Here is a 25,256-nt window from a genome sequence, read left to right on the forward strand (position 1 = left end):
ACGAATCACGTAAGGTTCCTCAAATTATATATCATTTTGATGTGATGTGACTATTCCATAATCGATATCCCAGCCTACAGAGTCTGGGGCCTGGTGACGTCATGGCCGTTATCCAGCCTATGGTGTTGAATAGGTTACTTGACAAACACATGTGTTTCTGTCTATGTGTCCAAATCTTCATGAATTTTCTTCAAATTTTGTAGAATTTCTAATGCAACTGTTTTCGCATGCTTTGAGGTTAAAACTGTCAGTGATTACAATAAAATTGTAGAATTTGCATCTCTGAAGCAATATAACACCTGGACACACCAGAAATGAGCTAAACAAATTTGGCCTGATGGGAGGAGTTAAACATTATTTCAACTAATCCATGTTGAAAGCAATGCAGTATTCTGGGTCAACAGCAGAATGACGAAATGTTCGTTATAAACATTGCAGGATATCCTACTGTTATCCATTCCCAAGCTGACAAGTACGTACCTACAAGCACTCCTTGGTATATGAATGATGTATCTACTGGCTGCAAATGTCCATCAAAGCTAGACGTTACATGGTCCGGGCTGTAAACGGACTTGTCCTTTTCTAATTGTAAGTGGAAATCTCTGCAAATAGACCATATGTGTATATCACATGTTGTACATTTGGCTCCACAGCCACTTATACGGAATAAAATGATGATGAATAGGTATTTTCAAGCAGTTGACATTTATACAGAACAGGGGGTGGTCTGTGTACATGCACACATGCCATAGGTGTTCACGATGAAGTCTTTTTTTTTTTAAAAAAAAAGATAACATTACCATAAAAGTCAAAGAGGAAAATAGTAGTCTGTTGTACAGACCCTGTAAAAATATATCCAAGAAAGCCCACACAGGTCTAGACAATGTGGCTAGTGCAGATTTCCTTAGCTTCTGAAAATGAAGGCAGTCTCATGACTCCATTTCAATATATTATTATTTTTACTATGAACTTTTTTGAATACAATATGTTCATTTCAGAAACTAGTTGTCAGTCTAGGAAAATATTTGTGCAACCTGCAACACCGCAACACCACCATACACATCCAAGGGAGGTAACTCTACCAAACAAATAACAAATCCAAAGAAAGCATGACTTCTTTCATAATTTTACTGGATCTCACCTTTTAAAGGCTTTGAAGCGCAGGTATAAGTGTGAATCCAGTGACCGACGAACACGCTCGTGGTCTCGGTGAATACTGACTGGGTCCAACCGCAGCTCCTCATAATGTTTGATGTAGTCTGTCAAGGATTTTTGTTCTGGAAAAACCAACAAATATGCAAGATCCATTTTTGTTTAAAACATTGAAGTGTTTGACTGGTGTTTAGAGAGTGTATTTTCTGTAATTTGTATTATTGTAAGTTATAGTCATATTTGGATCACAATGTTAGAGTTGTGAGTGAAAGTTCTTATGGGTCACATATCGTATCACTGTAATAGGGTTATAGCAATTATTCATATCACTGGCATTTTAGAAGTCAGTGAGTAATAAGAAAGTAAGATTCCTTATGGATAAAAACCTCTTTATTATATTTGATGAGAGGTTTCGGTATGCATTCTTATACTACTATCAAATGACACACTCTTGTTTGACAACGGTATAAAAATCCATATCGAAACATCGTATAATATGTAAAACAGAAGTTGTTATCCATAAAGAAAAATCTCTCTTGTAAAACATTCAACCTTTTTATGCAACAACCTGTTCCCTCCTTGGACATGCAAGCCTAACATCAGCAAGATCAGCAATAACTATGTTCTGTGTATTACAAGGAGAATTACATATTCCGTTACAAATTATAGTGACACTTGCTACTCATTTGGAGCCATACATATGCCACTGAGCAAGTCTAGATAAACCTGTTTCCTCTACTTTTCCAGCTCATATGGACAACAGTTGGCAGCTGTTTGAATTCTCCATAACAGCTGTCACAATTTTTATTTCGCTGTCAGGTAGGAAAAACTCAGAAAAACATCTAAACAAGTAATTTCAGTGAACACTATTATGGGTTACAACTAACCTATCCATCTAGTATTTTATCATGACACACATACGTTATTGGAGACCTGTAGTCTGAACCAGACAAGATGTGAAAGGTAGTCTTAACTAAACTGAATGTAGTAGTGAGTGAGTGAGTGAGTGAGTGAGTGAGTGAGTGAGTGAGTGAGTGAGTTTTTTGCTTTATTTCGCCTCTAGCAATATTTTAGCTATATCAGAGCAGGGGACATCATAAATGGGCTTCACACATTGTGCCTGTGTGGAGAATTGAATGAGGGTCTTCGTTGTGATGCGAGGACACTTTCACCACCAGGCTACCCCACAGACCTAAATGAATGTAATACTTGGTGGACATGTTAAAGGTGGACAACACACTGATGCCATTTTGATAACTGATAACAGTGTGGTTGCAGGGATCATGTTTGTTTGTTTGTAAAAAATGGGCGGAGACATTGCTTCTGTTCAATTTGAATACCAATCTTTCCTGCATTTTTATGTGTAGATTTTATGAACAAAAATAGAAAAATAGTTTTTCACAGACACTTTATCAATACACGCAGCAATCATCTATTAACGTCATTCTCCCATGACCAACACAAAACTTCAGAACCTCTCAGTCACAACACAGCTACAAGCCAATCCCAGTTCAGCTGGATCAACAGGTGCACTACTTCAAGATAGATGTTCCACAAAGTGACAGCTCTGTCATTGTTAATGCATAAATGGCTAATAAAACCCATTGAGCTGATGTGTTCAGTGAAACATGCTGGTACCTTGTGCCCTCTCCAGCCGTATTACACAGACATTTTTGAGTGAGAGAGTGCTGCGAGTTTAGATTTATGCTGTTTTTAGCAGTATCCCAGAAATGTCACGGTGGGGAACACTGGAAATCTCAGAAAAATCAGTGAATGAGAGGCTGAGTATGCGAGTTTTTATGCTGAGTATGGTTTGAGCCTTTTGCAGTATTCCTGCAATGTCACAGTTGGGGACACCAGAAATGGACTTCACATACTATATCCATGTGAGGAAGGGCCTCCATCAGATGGAACATATGTCGTTTCCCACCATCACCACCCTCCTTGTATGACCTTGATAACTCTAACATGTCTTTATTGCCCAACACCTGCACATGTGGAGCCTCATCTCAACCAGGATGTTGTATACCTGCGTAGTAACAAATGACTGTGTCATGACAAGAAATGAGTCAGGCTTGTTATTGAAACTTCGACGTATTGTGAGCCTTCTTATTAGGCTGCTCAGTGAGGCTATAGATGTATTATCAAAAGACGTCAAGCAGAAATACACTAATGAATTTGCTACTAATATTTCATGAAAATGACAGTGTTCGTGGTAGGTTTGGTACGGGTATGTGGAGAAATACAATCATAAATTGTATAAATCCAGATCTTTTGCACATTCGTTCCTACAGATGCTCATTCTTATAGTGGACAAACTGATGATTGGGAAGCGACCAGGTCAAAATCATTTTTTTTTAAATGGCAATAAAATATTGTTGTGCGCACAAATAAAAGTGACACGTCGGTGCCTGAGTAACATTTCGCTTTTTCTATTTAGCCTTATAGATCAGAATCTATGCATCCAAAACATGCATGCAAAATAATTTTTGCATGTTTTCAGCTTGACCTAAAAACAGTCTTAACTGAGACAGGTCAATCTAATAAAGTCTCTCCCTGTTGATGGCCGGACAGTCTCAGTGAGGAAGACTGAAAATGTCTGGTGGTTGAAGCAAGCTGACACATGGGATATAAGTCATAACACACCATCATTCCTGAGCAATAAAGTGGCCATAAAGTGAGATATACTACACATACTATAAAGGCTATTGTATACCAGTAATATCCACCGTGTAACAGTCTGGGCAGGACAACCAGTGCAACTGTGTGTCTATCAACAGCCATTGTGGGGGAGGCTAACCAGCAAATATGTACACACTGTGGGAACAGCTCATTGATATTCCACAACCCAGAACAAACTTGCTCACTGGCCTGACTAATTCTATTAACACATTATGTGAAACATAAGCTGTGCCCAGCCATAACATTGGCAGCTGTGAGTGAGTAAATTTACTTTTTACGTCATATCGACAATAGTTCAGCCTTATCCTGACAACATAAATTTGTGCTAGAGTACCCATCAACCAAACTGCCTGGATTCACTATATATTATATATCACCCAAGCACCATATACACATTCAAATTTATGCACGGAGTCTATCTCAGTTAATTCTAAAGCACAGTATTACTGATAGGATCATAAGAAGAGGTCTTCATCAGAAAAAGAAATAACAGTAACTTATCCACTGTCAAACATAGCCTCATTTGTTAAAGTAACAGTACAGTATCTCTATCGTTTGTGGATCAGGAGGAGGAGTCAGGGCCATCGAATCCTCTGAACCCCCTTTGGCCCTGCCTACACAGAAAAAATGTGGTCATAAGCCATTTGGGGATGGGGCATCCGCCCTTGTCTATCCACTAAGCCCACCAATCAAATAATACTAAGTGTCAGATAAAAACAAGAGTTGTTTGCTAAAATGATCGATAACTGGAAATGTTAACGATAGTAGGGAAACTTACGAATGATTATGAACCAAAAAGTTGTGTGATCAATGATATCATACATTAATTTTTGTGATAGAAAAATAGTTTTACTTACACAATGTACATTAGAGAGCATTAAAACCTTGAACTATTAACTAATAGCACAGTCAGCTAGAGATTGTAAGCAACCAACCACTACAGTGCATGGATTCCCAATATTTCTGTTTTCAGGGTTCATGGTTCCCCTGCATCATAAACATATTAAAATCTATGAATTAATAAACACATTAAAATTTATGAATTAATTCTATCTCAGTTAGTTTGGTGGTTTACAGTTTCATGAGATCTTTTTTTATCATGAGATCCTCAATAATTCAGTCAAAACACAAAAACTAACACTAAGGTGACAAAAACATGTCCAACATTGTCCATATCAAACGACAACATCAGTACCCCAGTACTTTATCCCCCATAAAACATGTCCATGATTTGATGACAATGTTGTCCCAGGTGTTTCTAAGATGTTCAATCCCCAGGCCAGCTGGCCAGCAAAAGGGACCTCTTCTGTAGCAGGCTGGTGGGGTGAGACAGGACACAGTGTAAGACACATTAAACACTCCGGCCTTCCTTTGTTTGCCCAATCTCTCAATCCCCATGTTTCGTGTATTGATCCAACAATTCCATCATTTACCCTGTTTCTGCCTCAATATCGGCACACTCGAACTCCCGGTCACAGTAGAAGGAACCTGTTAACGCTCACATCTGCCAGCAGTGAGGCCAACATACACATTTTGGGACTTCATATGCAAAGTTTATGACAAACATTGATCTCTTTAGTGCAAATCAAACAATTAAGCAGAAATATGCAACAAAGATTGACTTTCCAACTTCTAGAATGCTATTCAAACAATTATGCAGAAGTTCTGTCACATAATATTCTGTCATGGAAGTTCTGGGAATATTTCAGCCACATTATGTTGAGAACATATTTGACATTGAAATGAACATGTGGATATTACATAAACCTGTTGTCAAAGGACAGTAAAACAACTACAATATCACAATTAGAATTAAAACTAGTTTAAATTGACTTTGATAGTTTTGGGACCTACATATGTCCTCAGGAGGACAATAATCTCATTAATCTCTAGCCTCCTTTGAGGACACAGCCAGTGACTAACAATCTCAGTCACTAATCCAAGTTGCCAATAATAAAATACTGAATCATTTACAAACCATTTTCTAGAATAGATCCAGCAAATCTATTTCGTTTTAAAATTCAATGATTAAATGATAATTTACTCTAAGAAGATCCTTCACTGTTTTAGAATTGAAATATTTATCCCTTGTGATGGAAAAATCAATACAGTCAAGCAGCACTGTGATTCTTGCATCACATGGGATACAAAACAGCAGATCCTTTAAGCAAAAGAAAGTATGAGAAGCATGGAATGAGAAGTGGTGTCACAGATTTGATGAGTGCTGCTTTAGCAGCAGAATCAGCCATTGTGTTACCATAAATTCCACCGTGACTAGGTAACCAACAGAGGACGATGTTGTATTGGCCAGGAGCAAGACCACTGTACAATTCAATAATTTCTATGAAAATTGGGTAACAAGGAAGATTTTTTAATAGCCTGAAGGCAAGAAAGACAATCAGTAAAAGATTATGCACTGTTTACGGTTAATGCGTATTTGGACATATTTAAGAGCCTTTAATAATATGGCATCTGCTTCTGCCTACACCTATCAGGTAGAGGAAAACTTCTCCTTATTCCATGAAACCCAATACCTATATATACTGTGTGATATGTCACCTTTGAGACAATACCTGTCAAACAATATTCATGATACCCAGTATACTGTGTGATATGTCACCTTTGAGACAATACCTGTCAAACAATATTCATGATACCCAGGCTGTAATCAACTGCAAGAAAGCCATTAAAAAAACAGCAAAAGCTTATAACAAAAATTGAACTTTTCAAGAGTGCCAATGAAAACCAAATGATGCAGAAGTTCTGTGACATAACTTAGCATATACACCTGCAAAGTAGAGGATAATTTTATCTTTTACCACAGAGCATTGGATCTTTACAATTCCAATAAAGTAACCATATGAATTAGAGTTCCAAAAGTTCACAACCTTAAAATAAAACAAAGCAAATTTTGCAAAACCACCATCAAAGTTATACATATTGGTATTTATAGCAATCATATTTTCACCTACAAAGTCACGGCTCCCTCAAAACAATGTATGTTCTGAAGGGTGGTGGTGTAGCCAAGTGGTTAAAGTATTTGCTTGCCACAAAGAAGACCCAGATTGGGAAAAACCCAACTCACTTACTGTCTGAGTGTCTCTTCTACTACAGTCAGGGGGAACTAAAGAAAGAGCTTTGAGTCCCATCTGGGTTTGAATACCAATTCAAAAATGCCAAATACAATGTTTACAGTAAAGTACATGAACTACAATAGTCTGTCCTTGAACGGTGAGGATCCTCCATTTTGTGCACGCTGTGACGAAAGCATCACAAAGACTGAGCATGTTCTGCTTGGCTGTATTGAAGTTTCCATCACATGGGATAAAAACAGTCATGAGTCAAGGATCTTTCAAGTATGTATGGTTTCAATACAAAATATATTTAGGATTTACGCTGTCTTGGTAGCTGCGATTGTTTTCATCCTTTTCTTGATTATCGATTATAATCAAATTATATACATGTTTAATGCAATAGCCAATTTCAAAGGTTTTTCCCCAAACGTCATCACTACGCAACTCATTCAAGTATTAACCATCGCTTTGTCACGTATATTGTGTGCGAATGATGTAGCAATTCTTGCATTGACCAGGAGCAGCCAGGTGGAATATATAATGCAGATTCTGATTCACTGTTTTGTTGACTCAGCTACAACTATGTTCCTGTGGGACTTGGGACACTGTTGTCCTTGGCCACCAGTCCTATGCTATATTGCCATTTCCATACTCCCATACAAGCTAACAGTGGTAAGGTTAAATGGGGTTTGTTGTCGGGTTGAGCAGGAGAGGGTAGGAGCGAAAGGAGAGTTGTTGTTTGTAGGAGGGAAGGGAAGGAGTGCAGTTTGAGGGAGGGGTGTTGCTTGCAGGAGGCGGAAGGGAGGGGGTGATGTTCGTAGGGGACAGAGAAGTAGAGAGCATAGGGGTACTGCTTGTAGGGGGAGGAGGTGCTGTTTGCTGGCGGGGGAAGGGAGGGGGTAATGTTCGTAGGGGACACAGAAGTAGAGAGCATGGGGGCACTGTTTGTAGGGGGAGGGGATGCCATTTCCAGGAGGGGGAAGGGAGGGGGTGATGTTCATAGGGAGAGGGATGAAGGAGAGAAGATGGAGGTACTATTTGTAAGGGGAGTCTAGGTGGGGAAGGTGGGTGTTGTTTCAATAGGTACCATGTGTTTTGGTCTAATGATGCCTGGATCAAACCACTGACCTTTGACTGTCCAGGCAGACACTTAGTCTGCTGCCCTGCCTTAGTACATGAGTGGACTAGGGCTTGAATGGATGAGCAAGTCACAACAAAGTGAATCCAGTAGGGGTTGTGTGATGCACCTCACCTATGGCAGATTACTACACAAGTCCAGTCCAGCGAACCATGAATACAACAGCTAGAGAGTTAGGGTCATGTACGGTCACAAAACAAGATCTCACAACAACCATGACGATGCAGTATGCAGGAAGGCAATGGAGGGTGGTTTTACCTATCATCACATTCTTTCGGTCATAGATCATCTTGAGACACCAGAAATACTTGCGATGAAGTTCTGGTATGCTTATCGGAACTTACATGTGCCAACGTGGATACTACGCTGTATCCAGAAGATCTGAGTGAAAATTGGTCTTAGCACCTATGCTTGCAGTAAGAGGCAACTGACAAGACTGGGTGGTCAGGCTTGCGGACTTAGTTGACACAAGACATCACATCCATGTGTGTAGAGCGATACTTATGCTGCTGATCACTGGATTGTCTGATCCAGATTCATTTTCTTAAGAAGCTGATGTCATATAGCTGGGATATTGCTGAGTGCAAAGTAAACAATATACAAACTTGGCATCTATATCTGAACATACAAATGTTACAGCAAAACATGGACATAGCGAACACAGACATAGCATGCAAACGTATATTGCGAACAACTTTAAAATTTAAATTTGCCAATCACCAAGATGTAGAAGCTCTCAATAAATGGTTTCAAGGGACTGGGAGTGTGAACATTCCCTAAAGTGGTCTGATGTTGCAGAGTAAGGCAATGAATTGGCATCTAAGGTAGGTAGGTCCTTTAGATTTTCATTTGCAATAGCGCTTAAGTTACATACTGTTGAGATTGTTGCGATTGTTAAACATGCGCTAGCTAATGTCTGTGAATGATAAATTCAGAATTTTAATGTTATGTCAATGTACAAAAATAAAGATTTGTAGCCTCAGCTTGTGTATATCTCTATATATGTATAATCCAAGATGGTGGTCCAATGTAAATAACAAACAAGGGATATAGCGAACTTATAACAATTTGTAATGTAATCTCTTGACACATGAGGTGTCTGACAGTGAGTGAAACTGACTTTCTTTACTTAACTACTCTGTTTGTTCTGTCGCCGCCATTGACTGCGTGATTGAGTACTCAGGCCTACAGGGTGATAACAACCGGACCTGCAGTAGCTCCCTCAACTAAATACTACTGTTATCCCATAACTTTGTATTCAATACCTAAGCAGGGGGTGAACGACTCACTAACTTTAACCATGTTAACACAGTTATCACACGCCAGCTTAAGCTCAGGAGATAAATGATTCCATAACCATTTTAAGTTATGTAATTCTTCCACAGTTATCACATGCTGTATGTTAAGATCGCCAGCTTAAGCTCAGGAGATAAATGATTCCATAACCATTTTAAGTTATGTAATTCTTCCACAGTTATCACATGCTGTATGTTAAGATCGCCAGCTTAAGCTCAGGAGATAAATGATTCCATAACCATTTTAAGTTATGTAATTCTTCCACAGTTATCACATGCTGTATGTTAAGATCGCCAGCTTAAGCTCAGGAGATAAATGATTCCATAACCATTTTAAGTTATGTAATTCTTCCACAGTTATCACATGCTGTATGTTAAGATCGCCAGCTTAAGCCCAGGAGATAAATGATTCCATAACCGTTCGAAGTCTTCTGCAGTGAGAACATGCTGTAGGTTAAGATGACTGTGTGGAAAAGGGTCAAGGCCACTGCTTCGTGTTTGTGATTGATCTTAAACCATAGACACAACGTGATCGCTGGAACACTCTATCTGTTTTCAGTCTATATTAGCTGTATCAACTGTTCATGGAGAGTGCCAACCTTGTTCGTTGATAACAAAGTAAAAGCAAGATGTTTGCATGGTGCTCAGGACAACAGTCAGCAAAGTGAGACAGATCAATGAATTGTAAGTTGAAGACATTTCCCATGTTTAAGAAACAGAATAGATTTACAGTTTTATTAAACTGGCCTGGTCATTGGCTCAAGCTGTGCTTTATTCCAGCTATATGGAGTCTGGACCATGCAATCCAGTGACTGATTGCATGAGCATGCATCAACCATACCCCTCAGACCCATCGCAGTTTGTGTGAGTGAGTGAGTGTGAGACTATGAATGAGTGTGTAACTGTGAGTGAGTGAGAGTGAGACTGAATGACTGTGACGGTGAGTGAGTGAGTGAGTGAGTGAGTGAGTGTGACACTATGAATGAGAGTGTGACTGTGAGTAAGAGCGTGAGTTTAACCACCTTTGTCATTCATTTATGCCACAGCATGTTTTATGGGGCTTTTAGCCATATTACATCAATATCACTGCCGGGTACACCAGAAATAGGTTCCATATATTGTACCCATGTGGGGAATCAAACCTTGTCTTCAGCATAATGAGCAAACACTTTAACCACTATGCTACCCCGCCAGATCTAACTGTATGAAAGGCAGTGGGGTAGCCTAGCTGTACTCAGTTGTACTCAGTTGTACTCTGTTGTACACCAAAGACTCAGGTTCGGTTCGCCACATATGTAAGTGAAGCCAATTTCTGGAGTTCCCTGATGTGAAATTGCTTAAATATTGCTAAACGCAGCATATAATCATACTCACTCGACATTGCACATTTGAAGTAAATATTGCCTTCAAATAAAACACTGACCATTATTTCCGATATATCACAGCAGGTGTGTTGAATATGAGGACAGCCTGGCACAAGTCATAGTTCGTAAGTAAGTGTGACATCAAAATGGTGAGGACAGACCAAGATGCTGAATTTGAACCCAGAAAAACACATGAAACTGTCCGCTGTCTGTGTCCTTAGGTTGATAGTATCTATCAAATTACTCAGTATAAAGACTGTGACACCCCCCTTCTAGCCATAAACACTAAACCAAAACTTGATATCAACAGTCAGCAATAAAACCTCAAAGTTTATCTAAAATTACCCAAATGATAAATATATCGCGGTTATAATGTTTGTATTGTTGACTTGTTTCACTTATGTCTATCCTGTTTCACTTGTGTGGTGGCAAATGTAGATACACCTGTCATTTTACCTGAGTAGTTTCGCCTACATGATTGCAAGTGTGGTTACACCTATGCAGGTACGTCTGTCATTTTACCTGCGTAGTTTCACTGGTCTAGGTTTTACGAATTAGCACTGAAAATACCAACATAATAGGACATCTCAACCCTTGTGGTTACCATGGTTACTACTAAGAATAGTAATACAATGTGAATGCAAATATCCCCATATCTAATGTTTGTTTTTCCGACAAAGGACCAACTATTCAACTGACAAGGCGACGCCTTTGAAGAATTTAGTGACAGACATCTGTTACAGTCACAACATCACAGTGTTGAGGAAATTTAAACATTTTATCTGATCAGGAGCTAAACATTTTTTTCTATAACATAATTTAACTGACAGAGTCTGCAGTAAATTTTTGCAGCATTTTGTTAAATATATTTACATTTTCAGAGTCCCCTCCCATAATGATCATGAGTTCTAGACATAAGGAGTGAAGACTTAAGCCATGACTTGTCGACTCAGAGCTAGTCTCTCTCTCTCATCCCATCCGGGATTCGAACATGCACCCTCAGAGTGAGGCACCTGACTCTGAGGGTGTCTGACTCTGGTGCCCGAGTCTGAGGGTGCGGGTTCGAATCCCTGTAGCTGGCTTTCACCAAAGTGTGTGTGTGTGTGTGCGTGCGTGCGTGCGTGCGTGCGTGCGTGCGTGCGTGCGTGCGTGCGTGCGTGCGTGCGTGCGTGCGTGTGTGACACTGCAGTATGTAAGTATATGTACGTTGGTATGGATTTGATTGATCTGTGGATGGTTGGATGCATGCACTTATGTAGGTGTTTGTGTGGGTTTGGGGATAATTATACCCAGCATCAGCCTATTATTGTACGAATGTGTGATTGTGTGAGTGGATGCGCGCGAGTGTGCCTGTATGTGTGCGTGTCTGTGATATGTGGGGTTGGTTGTTTGGATATGTATGTGTTAGTGTGCGTGTGTGAGTTTGTGCGCGCAAGCCTCTCTCTCTCTCTCTCTCTCTCTCTCTCTCTCTCTCTCTCTCTCTCTCTCTTCTCTCTCTCTCTCTGACAAACAGACCTATTTTCACTTTCCGTAACACAGACAGACAGACAGACATACAGGGACTCAAAGACAGACCGAGACAGAAAGAGAGAATCGCTGTAAACAACCTTTCACCTTCCCTTGTCTAACCATTCACAACTCAACATCAATGACAGAAATTCTGCTGAATCATGCCAGTTTGCAAACCGATGCAGCATGCTGAAGGAGCTGATTTTGCAACATGAAGTCTGTGTTATTGATGTTCAAGCTCTGAAATTTGATTGAAACTGAAAATAAAAAGCAATAAGCTGCATAAACCCAGGGAATTCAAATTAAAAATTATGCTCCCCTTGGCATGAAAAATGTGACCTAAATCTGTGTCTTGTTAAAAATTGAGATGCCTTTTAAAGTCTAAATTTAAAAAAATTCAGCGTTTTTGTCTTCAACTCTTCAACACACTCATGCAAAACCACAGAAATAAGCATTAAAGTCTTTAATTCATCATTTACCAAATAAAGATAAAATACAAGTTGCCTCTTAAAAAAGCCTTACTTTCAACTAAGACATGGGATGTAATCTAAAATAGACCTCTGAGCAAGTCTAGATGACAACTTGAAATTGTTCGCATTACAAAGGCCATCTGCTGCTCAAACTAAGGAAACCAGTGTCCCATCTTTAACATCCTGGTCAGTTAACCTTAACTCTGAAGATACTATCAGGACACTGCCTAAGGCCAAGCGAACACTTGACACTTGAAAAGCACTATTACAAGGACTGGATAGAGTCAATCATGAGTCAGTCATCAAACACATGATATTCTTTCATCACACTGTACATCACGTGACACTTTAAGATAGGCAATGAGAATGATTAATAATGGCTATAAATACACTCGCAGCTTGTAGTCTCAGTTTGTAGTCACGTCTTGTGAACAGAGACTTATGTAAGTCTGTCTGTCTAGTGAGTTACATGACCAAGTTACAGTCTCCATGTCATCTTACTGAATCACTGGCCAGGAAGTGTTTACTGGAGGTAAATACACCCATATTGCCTACTTTATCAACCCCTCTCCATCCAATATAGTCCACGAACCTTTCCATGTGAGATAAAGAGGAAATATACCCCATGACCTCATTCAAACATACTGCATCCTGCAAAGGTAGCAGGTCCCTCGAAGATATGCACTATGAGCATGTATCACCTGACTTGCGAAAAACAAGGTCATTTTCACTTCTGTAACGAGTGAAATACAGGACTTACTTGAAATAAATATAGCCTTGACACAAGGAACTTCATGGATTCATAAACTTTATACCTGGTTGCTGACCAATAAACCAAGCACTAAAGAAACAGTAAACCAGAACATAAATCACAACACCATATACCATATGACCCCTCATCTGCCTCAAAGATTATGATGGGGATAAAACTATGCCCCTCTCCTACCCTAACTGCTAAACCAACACTTGATCTTTGCAGTCTAAAGTGAAGAGGGATATCGTTCTTTCATTTTCAATCACTGAATATATATCTAGCAAGTGTTACTTTTATTTATATTTCTGGACAGGACTAGCATTTTCTTAAAAAAGATCTGAATGAATCATTTATGACTTATCAGGTCTAAGTAGCAGTACTACCATGGTTACTTATGTCAAGTGGTAAAGACTCCACTTCACTACTGTTACCTTGGTTACACAACTAATTTTGGAATTTAAGCAAGAGGTCAAAGGGTCATCACAAGGATTGATCTGGATAGATCCAAATATCTTGTAAGCATACCCCAAGGACTAACAGACCCTAAGGTCTTATTTCAAGCTCTGTGTTCCCTGTAACATGAATGTCAGATGCGGACTGAGAATTAAGCTACATTATAAGTTGTTCACTGGTCACGAGGGACGGGCTCGAGGAACATAAACAAACCTCGAGGGTACATCAGCCCACGACCCCCGAGGGACCAGTGAACAACGTATTTATCTTACCAAACACCTGAATTTAATTTTGAACTGTTTGAAGCACTTCTGTTGAATGCAAGGTGAATCGCCATTTTGCAGACACAAGGTAAACAGATATATCCCTTCCATCGATTTTAAATCGCAACACATCAGTAATTTCAGTGCTTCATCAGTGATTCAATGGTATTCGAGACAAAGAAGTACTACCATGAAGCACCAGAAGAGTTCAGAATTTCCAGCGGTGTACACTGAAAATAATACATTACCTGTAAGCGGTGTACACTGAAAATAATAGAATAGAGCTTAGCCAGTCAGAAAGCGACATTCATGTGTGAGGTACGATAAAACATGATATCTACCCTGAGAAGCAGAGCTGCAGTATGGAGCAACAGGATCCCCATCTTGATAGCAGGTTCTGCAAGATAAGCCACACAAACATACTCTCCACACATGTAGTACAAGCCGTATCTCCACGACGAAGTAGAGAAGCCAAAAACATGTGCATTAGTTTTGAGTTTAATATTGCAACAGACGCTTGAGAGAGGGATTCAAAACCAAAACGTTATAGATATCGGGGTGCCCGCTGACTTGTTTTCCACTTAACCTGATCTCATGACACTATCAAGAATGATAAATAGCAAAAGATAACTCTACTAAAAATGTATTAGCTACATTTTGAGCAGACATGAAATGAAATCCAAGCTTATATGCAGTTTGAAACCATATATGGAAATTACCTAGTAGCCCACAGACAAGTAAGATACCATTATTTGATTGCCTGAAATGAAAACTGACATGTGTCCCTGGTGTCATTCGATGGGATTTTTTAACCCCTGCTGAAACCACTTTAAAAAATAATTTTATATGTCACATGTATCGTACTGAATTGTTACAATGCCTTTTCCCATCTTTAGAAAATAAATGGTGTATCATGCTTCTAAAAACTACCTCAAAGTGCAACAAGGGCAATAAGTACAATGCCAACAATCAGTCAATGTGTGAGTTTACTTCAGCAATTTAGCTTTTAGCAATATACCAGCAATATCATGGCGGGGGATACCCGAAGTGGACTTCATGTGGGGCATCTAACCCAGGTTTTTGGTGCGATGAGTAAAACCAGTAACCAAAACTCAGGCTAACCACTGTCCATGTTTGTTGAGAAAACACCAGTCAGGGCATGTCTAGTCCCTGTGTGATCACAATGCTGAGTTCACTATTGTGGGCATCAACCTCCTCATATCATCTGTCCCATATCATTATTGTTTGCTTATTTGTCTTTTGCTGTGTAAACCACACTGTGTTTGTTCTACCTATATAACAACAGTCTTTACATAATTGAGATTGAACCAGACTGACGTTATGAGCATTAACCACTGGGACATAATGACACATTTCAACCAAGTCAGTGAAACCCATTAGACCATTGGACCAGTCAGTGGACAATAATTAGTCGTCCTGTCTGTATTTCACTGGTCTAAAATAACATCTGCAGATTTTCAGATTTGTCCGATTCTGACCTGGAACTTTTAAGCAGAGGTAACCACTAGTGACACCTGTGGATGGTACTAACATTTATCTGTACTAAATCACAACAGATGACATGCCCGGCCAACGGTTCCCTGTGGAATACAAGGCATTATCTCACTGTGATCAATACAAGTCATAACAAATGTCCATAGTACTCACGACCTCATTCAACATGGTGACAACACTCCACATGCCACAGCAACTATACATACACTTGTAGGTCACAGTACAAACTAACATTTAGTTCATGGAATATTGTTACTCTCCAGGGTCTTGGGAGATTGGGTTAGTCTTATGGTTGAAGTGTTGTGGTGGATATGTGTGAGTGTAAATTCTGTAATCATTCTGAATTTGGTTCAAATGTGATTCAATTACTGATGGAATTATCAAAATCTCTCTTGATTCTAGGCTACACCAGTATTACTGAGTTGTGGTAATGAAAACCCTCTAATGTGATTGGCTGGTGAGACGCACAGTGCCACCCTCTAATGTCATTGGCTGGTGAGACGCACAGTGCCACCCTCTAATGTGATTGGCTGGTGAGACGCACAGTGCCAGCAAGTGGAGACAATCAATCAGTCCTCGGGGGACAGAGGATCTATCAGATGTTATTACAGTAGATTACAGTGTCATATTCCATCTCAGTCTAGGTGATAACACACACTAACACACACTCTAACTAACTGACAAACACTCTCCTTCAGCTATGCCCTGCAAATCACTGTACATCCAAGCTTCCTAATTCCTAGAATTAAGTGCCAGTAAGAGAGTGAAAATCATAATGGCACAGCTTAACAAGTTCCCCGTGCCTAGGGGCACACTTGGAAGTGGTTGAAGTAAGTGGGGTCCCTTGTGCACTTGTAAGAAGAGATATTCACCCTAAGGTGATAGTGGCTCCCATATCTCAAAATGTGCGAACTGAGGTTTTTCTGCACATCACCTCTCTCAGTTCCTGAGTGAGTGAGTTCAGTTTAGCACCATACTTAGCAAATATTCCTGTAACATGGAGGTGGTTTGTAAACAATCTAGTCTGAACATAACAATCCACTGATCAACAGCATGAGCAACGATCTGCACAACCCGTAATGGATAACGCGTCAACCAAGTCAGCAAGCCTGACCAACTAATTCTGTTCATTACCTCTTACCACAAGCATGGGTCACTGAAGGCCAGTATTTTAACCTACACCTTCACGTGAGGTCTGCCACGAACAACATTACAAAGAGACGAAAATAATTAAGTTTATAACATTATGACAAGGGCGTCTTGATTTTCAAGCTTCATACTGAAGCCCTGTTCTGAGGTATGATTACCTTTAAAAAAGTATGGGCTTCTTTTGACTATTTTATTGATATTAAAGGGAAAGAAATATTGCTAATCTGCATGCTATGACATGGTAAATACTGAAAAGGTACAGATGAAATATTTCAAATGTGCCGTGGAGGCACTACTAAAAAATCATAAAATATATTCCCATGATTCATTTGATCGGAAATGTGAGACATCTGACTAACTCAATTGACTCAAAATATATTTTTTTGCCCTGTCAAACAGTTTAATGATAGCACTTTATCTCACAGCTTAACACAGCGTGGTCATTTTCAAAGTCTTTGCTCATAACCGAACTCACGATTTAGATGATAACACTTTGTAGGTTAGCTTATGAGTTCAGGGCAAGTGAAGCTCAACTTTTCTTGCAGCCATGATAGTGTTCACGGGTTTACCTGTTGTTTATTGATGATTTAACAATTAACTGAACTGATATAATTGCTGTTACGTTTTGAACTTAACTAGACCATCAAAAGGTCTGGGCAAACATATTTTTACAAAGGTACACAAAAACTACCTGGCACCCAAATATACCATGAACAAATTTATCATACCATACACAAGTGAAAAATAACACCCAGTAATCATGCTGTATGGATCAGTCAAATGAGCGAGTGAGTTACTTTAGCTTTACGTTGCTCTAAGCAATATTCCAGCAATGTCACAGCATGGGACACCAGAAATGGACTTCATACCTTCGAATCCAGGTCCTTATCGAATGCTTTAACCACGGAGCCAACATACCATACACCCCTAACATCCCCATCCCATCCTCCTATTTCAGTACTAATTTAAATGCAATGCATGTTCGTACATGTTTCTGTATCCAAACTGCAGATCGATGCTCATGATGTCAATCACTGGACTGTCTGGTCCAGATTCCATTATTTACTATCCCCATCATGAAGCTAAAAAGTTCCTGAGTGTGGCAATGAACAGAAAATATAAATTCATAAAACCAGAAATCCAAATTGTGTCTCAGACAACCAGTTAAACAGGATCAATTAATGACATTGCCGTATGTGTGGATCTTTGATTACATTTAATATCCATCTGTCACCTCTGGCCGTGCTGGAGGAAGTATCCCTGTACAGTTCATGCAGACAACGCTAAGTGTCAGTTTTCAATTTTGTGCAGAAAGGTATCAGTGTGGGAATGTTTGAACATAATTCAAAGACTGAGAATGATTAGATTTATCTGATAATTCAGTTCCGTTGACAAAATACATTATTACAATACAGTGTGTGACCTTGGCCTACAGTCCACAGCCTAAGTTAAGATTAACTTCTGTGTGGTCTTCAGTGGTGAAGTCAAACTGAAGGTCAAGCAGGCTCCAGGACCGAGGGGCCCAGCCAGCTAAGGAGCCCAGCCAGCTTAGGGGCCCAGCCACCTTAGGGGCCCAGCCAGCTAAGGGGCCCAGCAACCTAAAGGGTCCAGCAAGCTTACGGCCCAACATTGCACATTCCACGAATTTTTACAATGTCTCGAAATTAGTTGACATTTTCTTCTACTCAGCCTGAGAGTCTTGGTTCAAACCAATCAAACGCCTTTTTAGTAAATTCTACAAATTCTACAAAGGCATCAGGGACCACACCCACTCCTGTAATTAGACTGAAGACCCCTTGTATAAATATCCCTGAAATATATCAGGAGTGTTCACTAAAAGGCATCTCATTCAGTTAGTGTTTATGAAATACACAAACATTCGTAGGAACACATCCATTTCACACTTTCCATAGACACTGACCACATGAGATTTACCTGCAAGTGAACTACACAAGATCCCAGATTTAATGTTAAAAATTTTAGTTGGGTTTTCAACATCGATGAAAACAGACATCTTAAGTTAGGTTAGATTCATATTTTAGTTTAGACAATCACTTCCGTTTTCATAGTAAAGAATGTTAAATATTTCGGGTTTAGATTAGTTTAGTATTACTCAGGTTTTGAATGTTAATAGAGTTTGCATTTATATACTAGGAGTTAGTAAATTTAGTTAAATTCTTAGAAATTCATCAACAAAAACATTGAATTAGTACTTCACACATTCGTTTTTACACATAGGTCTTATCATATTTATTTATCATTTAGTTCCTCAGTTTTACACTGCAGACAATAAGTGTCATGCATAGTTGATTACATAAATTTACTATTTCTACAAAAACCATAAGAACACACTGAGTCCCCAGCACAAGCACATATATCAGTTAATCCCTGAAATGTGATTCATGATAAGTCCATTGTAGTTATTACAAGCCACACTGCTAACAGATAAGGAGGTATACTGTGTTATACAATGTAAATATTTGTATTGCAGCCTTATAAATCCCTGCCATGTGACAGATATCGTGACAGACACTAAAAGTTGAACACGCTTTATACACACCAGTAATCACAGTAAAAGGACATACACATGACCAGGGCTGACTATTCAGTTTGGCCCTTACCAAGTAGTGTTTACCACATAATCACAGCCGTAGTCAGGTTGGAGAACTTACCGAGTGAATGTAGTTGCATGTTTGCTTATGACAAAGCAGGATGTATGTTTGTTATACAGCATCAGTCGTCTGTTTACTTTGTCTACTTTTAACAGATCTTCAATGAGACAACCATGACCACAAATGCTGGGACAAAACTGCAGCAAAGTATTAACTGAACATTTGCAAGAGACCACATGCTGCAGTATTTTAAATGAGAAAGACATATCAGTTCATACTGGGATATTGTCTGGTTTTACAAATGTTTCTTATTTCTGTATTTTCAGATTAGTTTGACAGCTGGTATTGTATGTCAAGAATTTCATATATTACAGATTTGCCCCTATTTATGCATTTTAATATCCCACCTTTATAACACCCCCCTGTACAATACCCCACCTGTACAATACCCACCTTCAACACATAACCTGTATAATAATACCTCCCACCTCAATACCCTACCTATTTCATAACCACCAAAATATCCCACCTGTAAAATACCCACTCAACACCCCACCTGAATAATACCCACCCTCAACACCCCATTATTAATCATGTTAATACCCTACCTTTACAATACCCACCCTTGATGCCTCAATATACAATACCCATCTTTAATACCACACCTGTAAAATACTTACCTTCAACACCCAAACTGGACAATAACCACCTCAATTTTAACCAATTTTAATCCATTTTGACAACCCACCTGTACAACACCTTCCCTCAAAACCCTACCTGTACCCTTCATACCCCCACCAACCCCCCAAAAACCCCAATACACCAAATCAAAAACGCCTCCTATCACCAGTCTCACTTTACTCAGGCGCTTCCCTTGTTGCCCTTTTAAGAGGTTTTTCTTGTTACGACTGAAACACATTTACTTCATTCCTTTCTGACAATACACACACATATACATAGAGAGAGAGAGAGAGAGAAACTAAACATTAGCCTATGTGTACAGTTCAATGTGAGTAAGTCACTTGATCTTCAGCTGCTCATTATGTGTGGTCACACTGTTTCAACAGCCAGTAGGCCCTAGGCTGTCCAGATGTCCAGTTGAGATCTTCATGATTGGTCACAGGTCAATGGTTATCAGAACAATTCAGACAACAGGGTCCAGATCATTCAAACAATCGAATGAAGAAATCTCTGAAGAGAGATACCTTGACACCAGTGTGTTGTACAATCTGAGTCTGTTGTATAATTCACGTATCCCACCCCTAAAGGCACAGGCCCATACCCTTAAAGGCAAACCATTCTTGCAACTGAAAGCAGGAATGACATTCAAAACAGAGACATATACTGACACCAGCTTGCTGTACTGTAACTCATGTTCTCCAACCTTGAAGGCACATAACCTTACTCTTAGCGGTAAACCAAATCCTTGGGTTTGAACTTGCTAACTGAAAACATTTTTTTTCCAAATTTGGTAATAATATTGAACTCTGACAAAATCACCAAGATCTGATCCAGAAAGGATCATTATAGGAAAAGAGGACTATCGCCGATTTCTGTCAAAATCAAACTTGTTGACATGGAAACACACAATATATTTTATTCAGAATTAATAAACTACCAAAAGGCACTATCCATGTGCCAAGTTTGGTAAAGAAATATTTAAAAGCTTCACAGTTCTGCTCCAGAAAAGAAGACTACCACCAAATTCGGTCAAAATCGAAATTGTTGACATAGAAATGCAAAATAAATATTTGCAGAATCCCGAAACTATTATAGGGCACCATGGTACCAGTACACCACCAGACCATTCCCTCTATGTGCCAAATTCGGTGAAGAAATAGGGAAAGGTTTTAAAGCGCTGCTAAGGCAAAGTGCACTAGCACCAAATTCAGTGAAAGTCAAACTTGCTGCCATTGTACTGCAAAAACATATTTTATTCAGAAATCCAAAACTATCACAAGGCACCAGTACCCTACTAGACCAATCCCTACGTCAAGTTTGCTTGTTGCCAAGGAAATGCCAAAAATATTTTATTCAAAATACCACAACTATCAAAAGGCAACTGCACACCTGCAGATCTATTAATGTCCCAGGTTTGGTGAACAAATACTGAATGTTTTTAAATTTCTGCTCTGCAATAGATAAATGTACATGGATGGATGGACGCATGGATGGACAGAGCACATTTTAATACCCCCAGGATTAAAAGGCAATATTGCAGGTTACTCCATGTGTCCAGAGGCGTGAGGCAATTCTCCATGAGTATATAGTGGGACAATCTATCCTCCATGAGTCCAAGGGGGAGTGGGGCAGTCAATGCTCTACAAGTCCATGGTGGGGCAATCTATGCTCCACAAGTTTGGGTGGGGGGGGGAGGAGGCTGGGGCAATCTATGAATCTGACTTTGGGGGATAGGAATCTCTCTCAGACTGCAACAACATATAAGCAAACTCACACTCATTAATAAGCAGCACCTCCGAGCACCTACTTGAGACTAACTAGAGGTCAGCCTGTTCCTGTGAGGTCAGAAAGTGACGGAAGTGTGAAGCTACTTATTACAAGGTGTTGCACATATCTCAACGAGGATGTCACAGTTGGAGCTGTTATTAACTAACATCAGCATCAAAACTGTGTACAGTCCCAACGTTGACTAAGGTTTGTCTAAGTCTGAGTACATATAATTGTAATAGTGACAAACAAACCAATTTATACCAACTTAAACTGAAAGGAGGAGACCAGAGATTCTGGGGAAGTCAGGACTTGCTTCAGTTAGAGCTTTAGCATTGCAGAGAGAGCTAGGTAGGCAGTAGCAATAGTATGGTTTAAGGACTGTGAGGCTAACCCTCATCCTTGTGTCCAGTTTGTCCTTGCCACCCTCAGTCAACAGCCCACCTTCATCACCTTCTTATGCCATCTCGCTCATCACTGAAAAACCCTAATAGTAATAGTGCCAATACCCAACTTGCCATATGGCATATTAATATGTGACATATATCCCAATGGTATAATACCCACCCTCAATAACCTTAATGCACAATACACATCCCTTATACCATATCTATATAATACCCACTCTCAATACCAACCTCCAAAATACCCATCCTCAATACCCCAAACATATAGTACCCATGCTCATAACACACACCCTTAATACCACATCTGTCTAATACTCACCCTTAAAACTCTACTTGTATAATACCTACCCGAAATAACCCAAATATATAAAATCCATCCTCAATAACCCCACCTAATCAATATCCAGACTTCATTGTACACTTTCAATACCACATGCATAATACCACCCTAATTATCACCCTTTATAATACCTACCATAATTATCCAAACTTTGATCCACCCTCAATACCCTACCATCATGACACCTACCCCTCAAAAAACACCATTACATTACAAAACAAAACAATACACCCACATATTCCTGTTGATGTTAACATGTTAGTTTGAGCACAATGTAAGTGAATCAGCTCAAATACTTCTTTTCCTTTGATAGCGTGTAATCCCGGTGCTGGTGGTGATAACATATATGACTTCTGTTTCGTACCACACAAAAAAGATTCTAGTTGAACCTTTTCAACCACTAGGTCACTGTGACCTACGTTCACACTGCCCCTAAACATGTATGAGTCAGTATACTACATTATTGTTATCATAATTTTACAAACACATAAGGCCCAACAAACACTCGAACATTATGTCATAGCAAAGCGGTCAGTATTTGATCATTTAGGTTTGAGTTTTCAAAAGCCAAAAGAAGAGTAAACATTTCCTGGCTATATTAGGAACAACAATTTCATAACCTTGATGACATGAATTTGCAATCATACCTATTAACATAAAAAGACCTGTTGTGTGCTGTTGTCAGAACTGAGGATATTAAGAAATAACTTACTGAGTAAGCAGACACTGCACAAAAAGCATTCTCTCTAAAATCAGTTCCAGACATCAGTTATATTTTTACTGGATTGTCATACTCGAATGGTTGGCTTTTCACAATGATAATGCAATTTGTATGTGCTGACTGTGACATGTCACCATGTCCTAGCCCACTAAATACGGTAGTTTGTGTTGGATCTGTTAACTTGTACAGGAGTCTAGTGACACCCAATGTCACCTTCATTATAACCAATTACAGCAGAACTGGCTGTTGTATATTTTGTGGTATACACTATACACTATATGCCCTGTTGTATATTGTGTGGTACATGCTGTTGTATATTGTGCAGTATATGTGATACAGTATATGCCCTGTTGTATATTGTGTGGTACATGCTGTTGTATATTGTGTAGTATACGCCATACAGTATATGCCATGGTGCACATTGTGTAGTACATGTTACAATGTATATAGTGAAGGATATGCCATACAGTATATGTCATGTTGTGTACTGTATGGTATATATGCCATGTTGCATATTGTGTGGTACATGCTGTGTTGTATAGTGTGTGGTTCATGCTATGTTGTATATTGAGTAACATATGCCATACACTACATGTCATGTTGTATACTGTGTGGTACATGCTATGTTGTATATTGTACAGTATATGCCATGCAGTATATGTCATGTTGTAACTTGCATATTGTATGGTATATGTAATGTTGTATACTGTGTGGTACATGCTATGTTGTATATTGTACAGTATATGACATGCAGTATATGTCATGTATACTGTGTGAAAATGTTATATATTCTATATATATTGTTATATATAGTGTATGGCATATGCCAGGGTATATAATATGTGTTATACGCCATGTTACATACTGATACATCTGGTACTGGTATTACATCATGTCCTACAAGCAGTGATTAAATCACGCTAAGATTCCTGTGTCACCCGTCTCTGACAAATTTCATAAACTGTTTAATATCCAGCATATTACCAAATATCATCAGGTAATTTAGTCAAACTCTTATCTGAAACTGTATGGACAAAGACAGTAAAGAATTTCATAATTATACAGCATGATTGTGGATCTGATTGTGCAAGTCATTTTGTGAACACCTGTGGCTTGATACAAAAACAATTAGGTCACACCAACCCTCATCTGTCTCAACAATCAGTCAGGCATCTCAGTCCTAAGTTGTGGGAGCTGGATAACACTGTGACTGCTCAAGCATGACAGACAGGTGTGTCACACAGAACATACTTGACAATACAGGTGTGACCATACAGAAAATTCACAATATGATGCGTATCACAATAACCTGGAAAAACATGATACGATTCACCCCACAATATGCTGTCTTTAGTTATTTTCTTTAAAATGCATATTCTGATATTATCAAGAAACAGTGTAAATTCTGACATAACCCTCAATTTCTTTTGAACATTAAGAATTTTAAGGTCAACAATACATATTCACGATACAAACAAGGTATCAACATATTTATCGCCCGATAAATTATCAGGATTATCGATACTACGATATATTGTAACAGTTATTCGACAAGGCTTGTCCATTAGACAGGGGCAAGTGACACTGTTACACATGACAGAGGCCCACAAACTTTCACAGAAAAACATGAGAGACAATGCATATTAAGGGGTATGGGGAATATTGGGGCATTGAATCGTGTTAACTAGAAATTCACACTTTCAAACCTGGAGCTTTTACCATTCAGTGTCGAACAAGTGGACAAACTTGGTTTCATGCTTCTTTCAGTAACATTCCAGCAATATCACTGAAGGTGACAACAGAATGGGCGTCACACACTGTAACCAAATGGGGAATCAAACTCGGGCATGATGATGATCCGGTCACAATGACTGGAAAACTGAGGCTAACCCTACAGGTTACTGACGCAG

The 25,256-nt window shown here is 39.2% G+C and overlaps 1 protein-coding gene across 1 annotated transcript in view; it reads right to left on the reverse strand.

Annotated features, from left to right (window-relative positions):
- The window catches only part of LOC137259289 (disintegrin and metalloproteinase domain-containing protein 10-like), a 51,318-nt gene that overhangs the window by 22,565 nt on the left and 3,497 nt on the right, over positions 1-25,256 (reverse strand). The window contains exons 2-3 of the mRNA XM_067796923.1: positions 1,142-1,277; positions 481-602 (exon numbers count right to left, since the gene is read on the reverse strand). Of these exons, the coding sequence (XP_067653024.1) occupies positions 481-602; positions 1,142-1,277 (258 nt within the window). The remainder of the gene's footprint in view (positions 1-480; positions 603-1,141; positions 1,278-25,256) is intronic.

Source organism: Haliotis asinina, chromosome 13 (assembly GCF_037392515.1).
Source record: "Haliotis asinina isolate JCU_RB_2024 chromosome 13, JCU_Hal_asi_v2, whole genome shotgun sequence".
Classification (NCBI taxonomy): Eukaryota; Metazoa; Mollusca; class Gastropoda; order Lepetellida; family Haliotidae; genus Haliotis; species Haliotis asinina.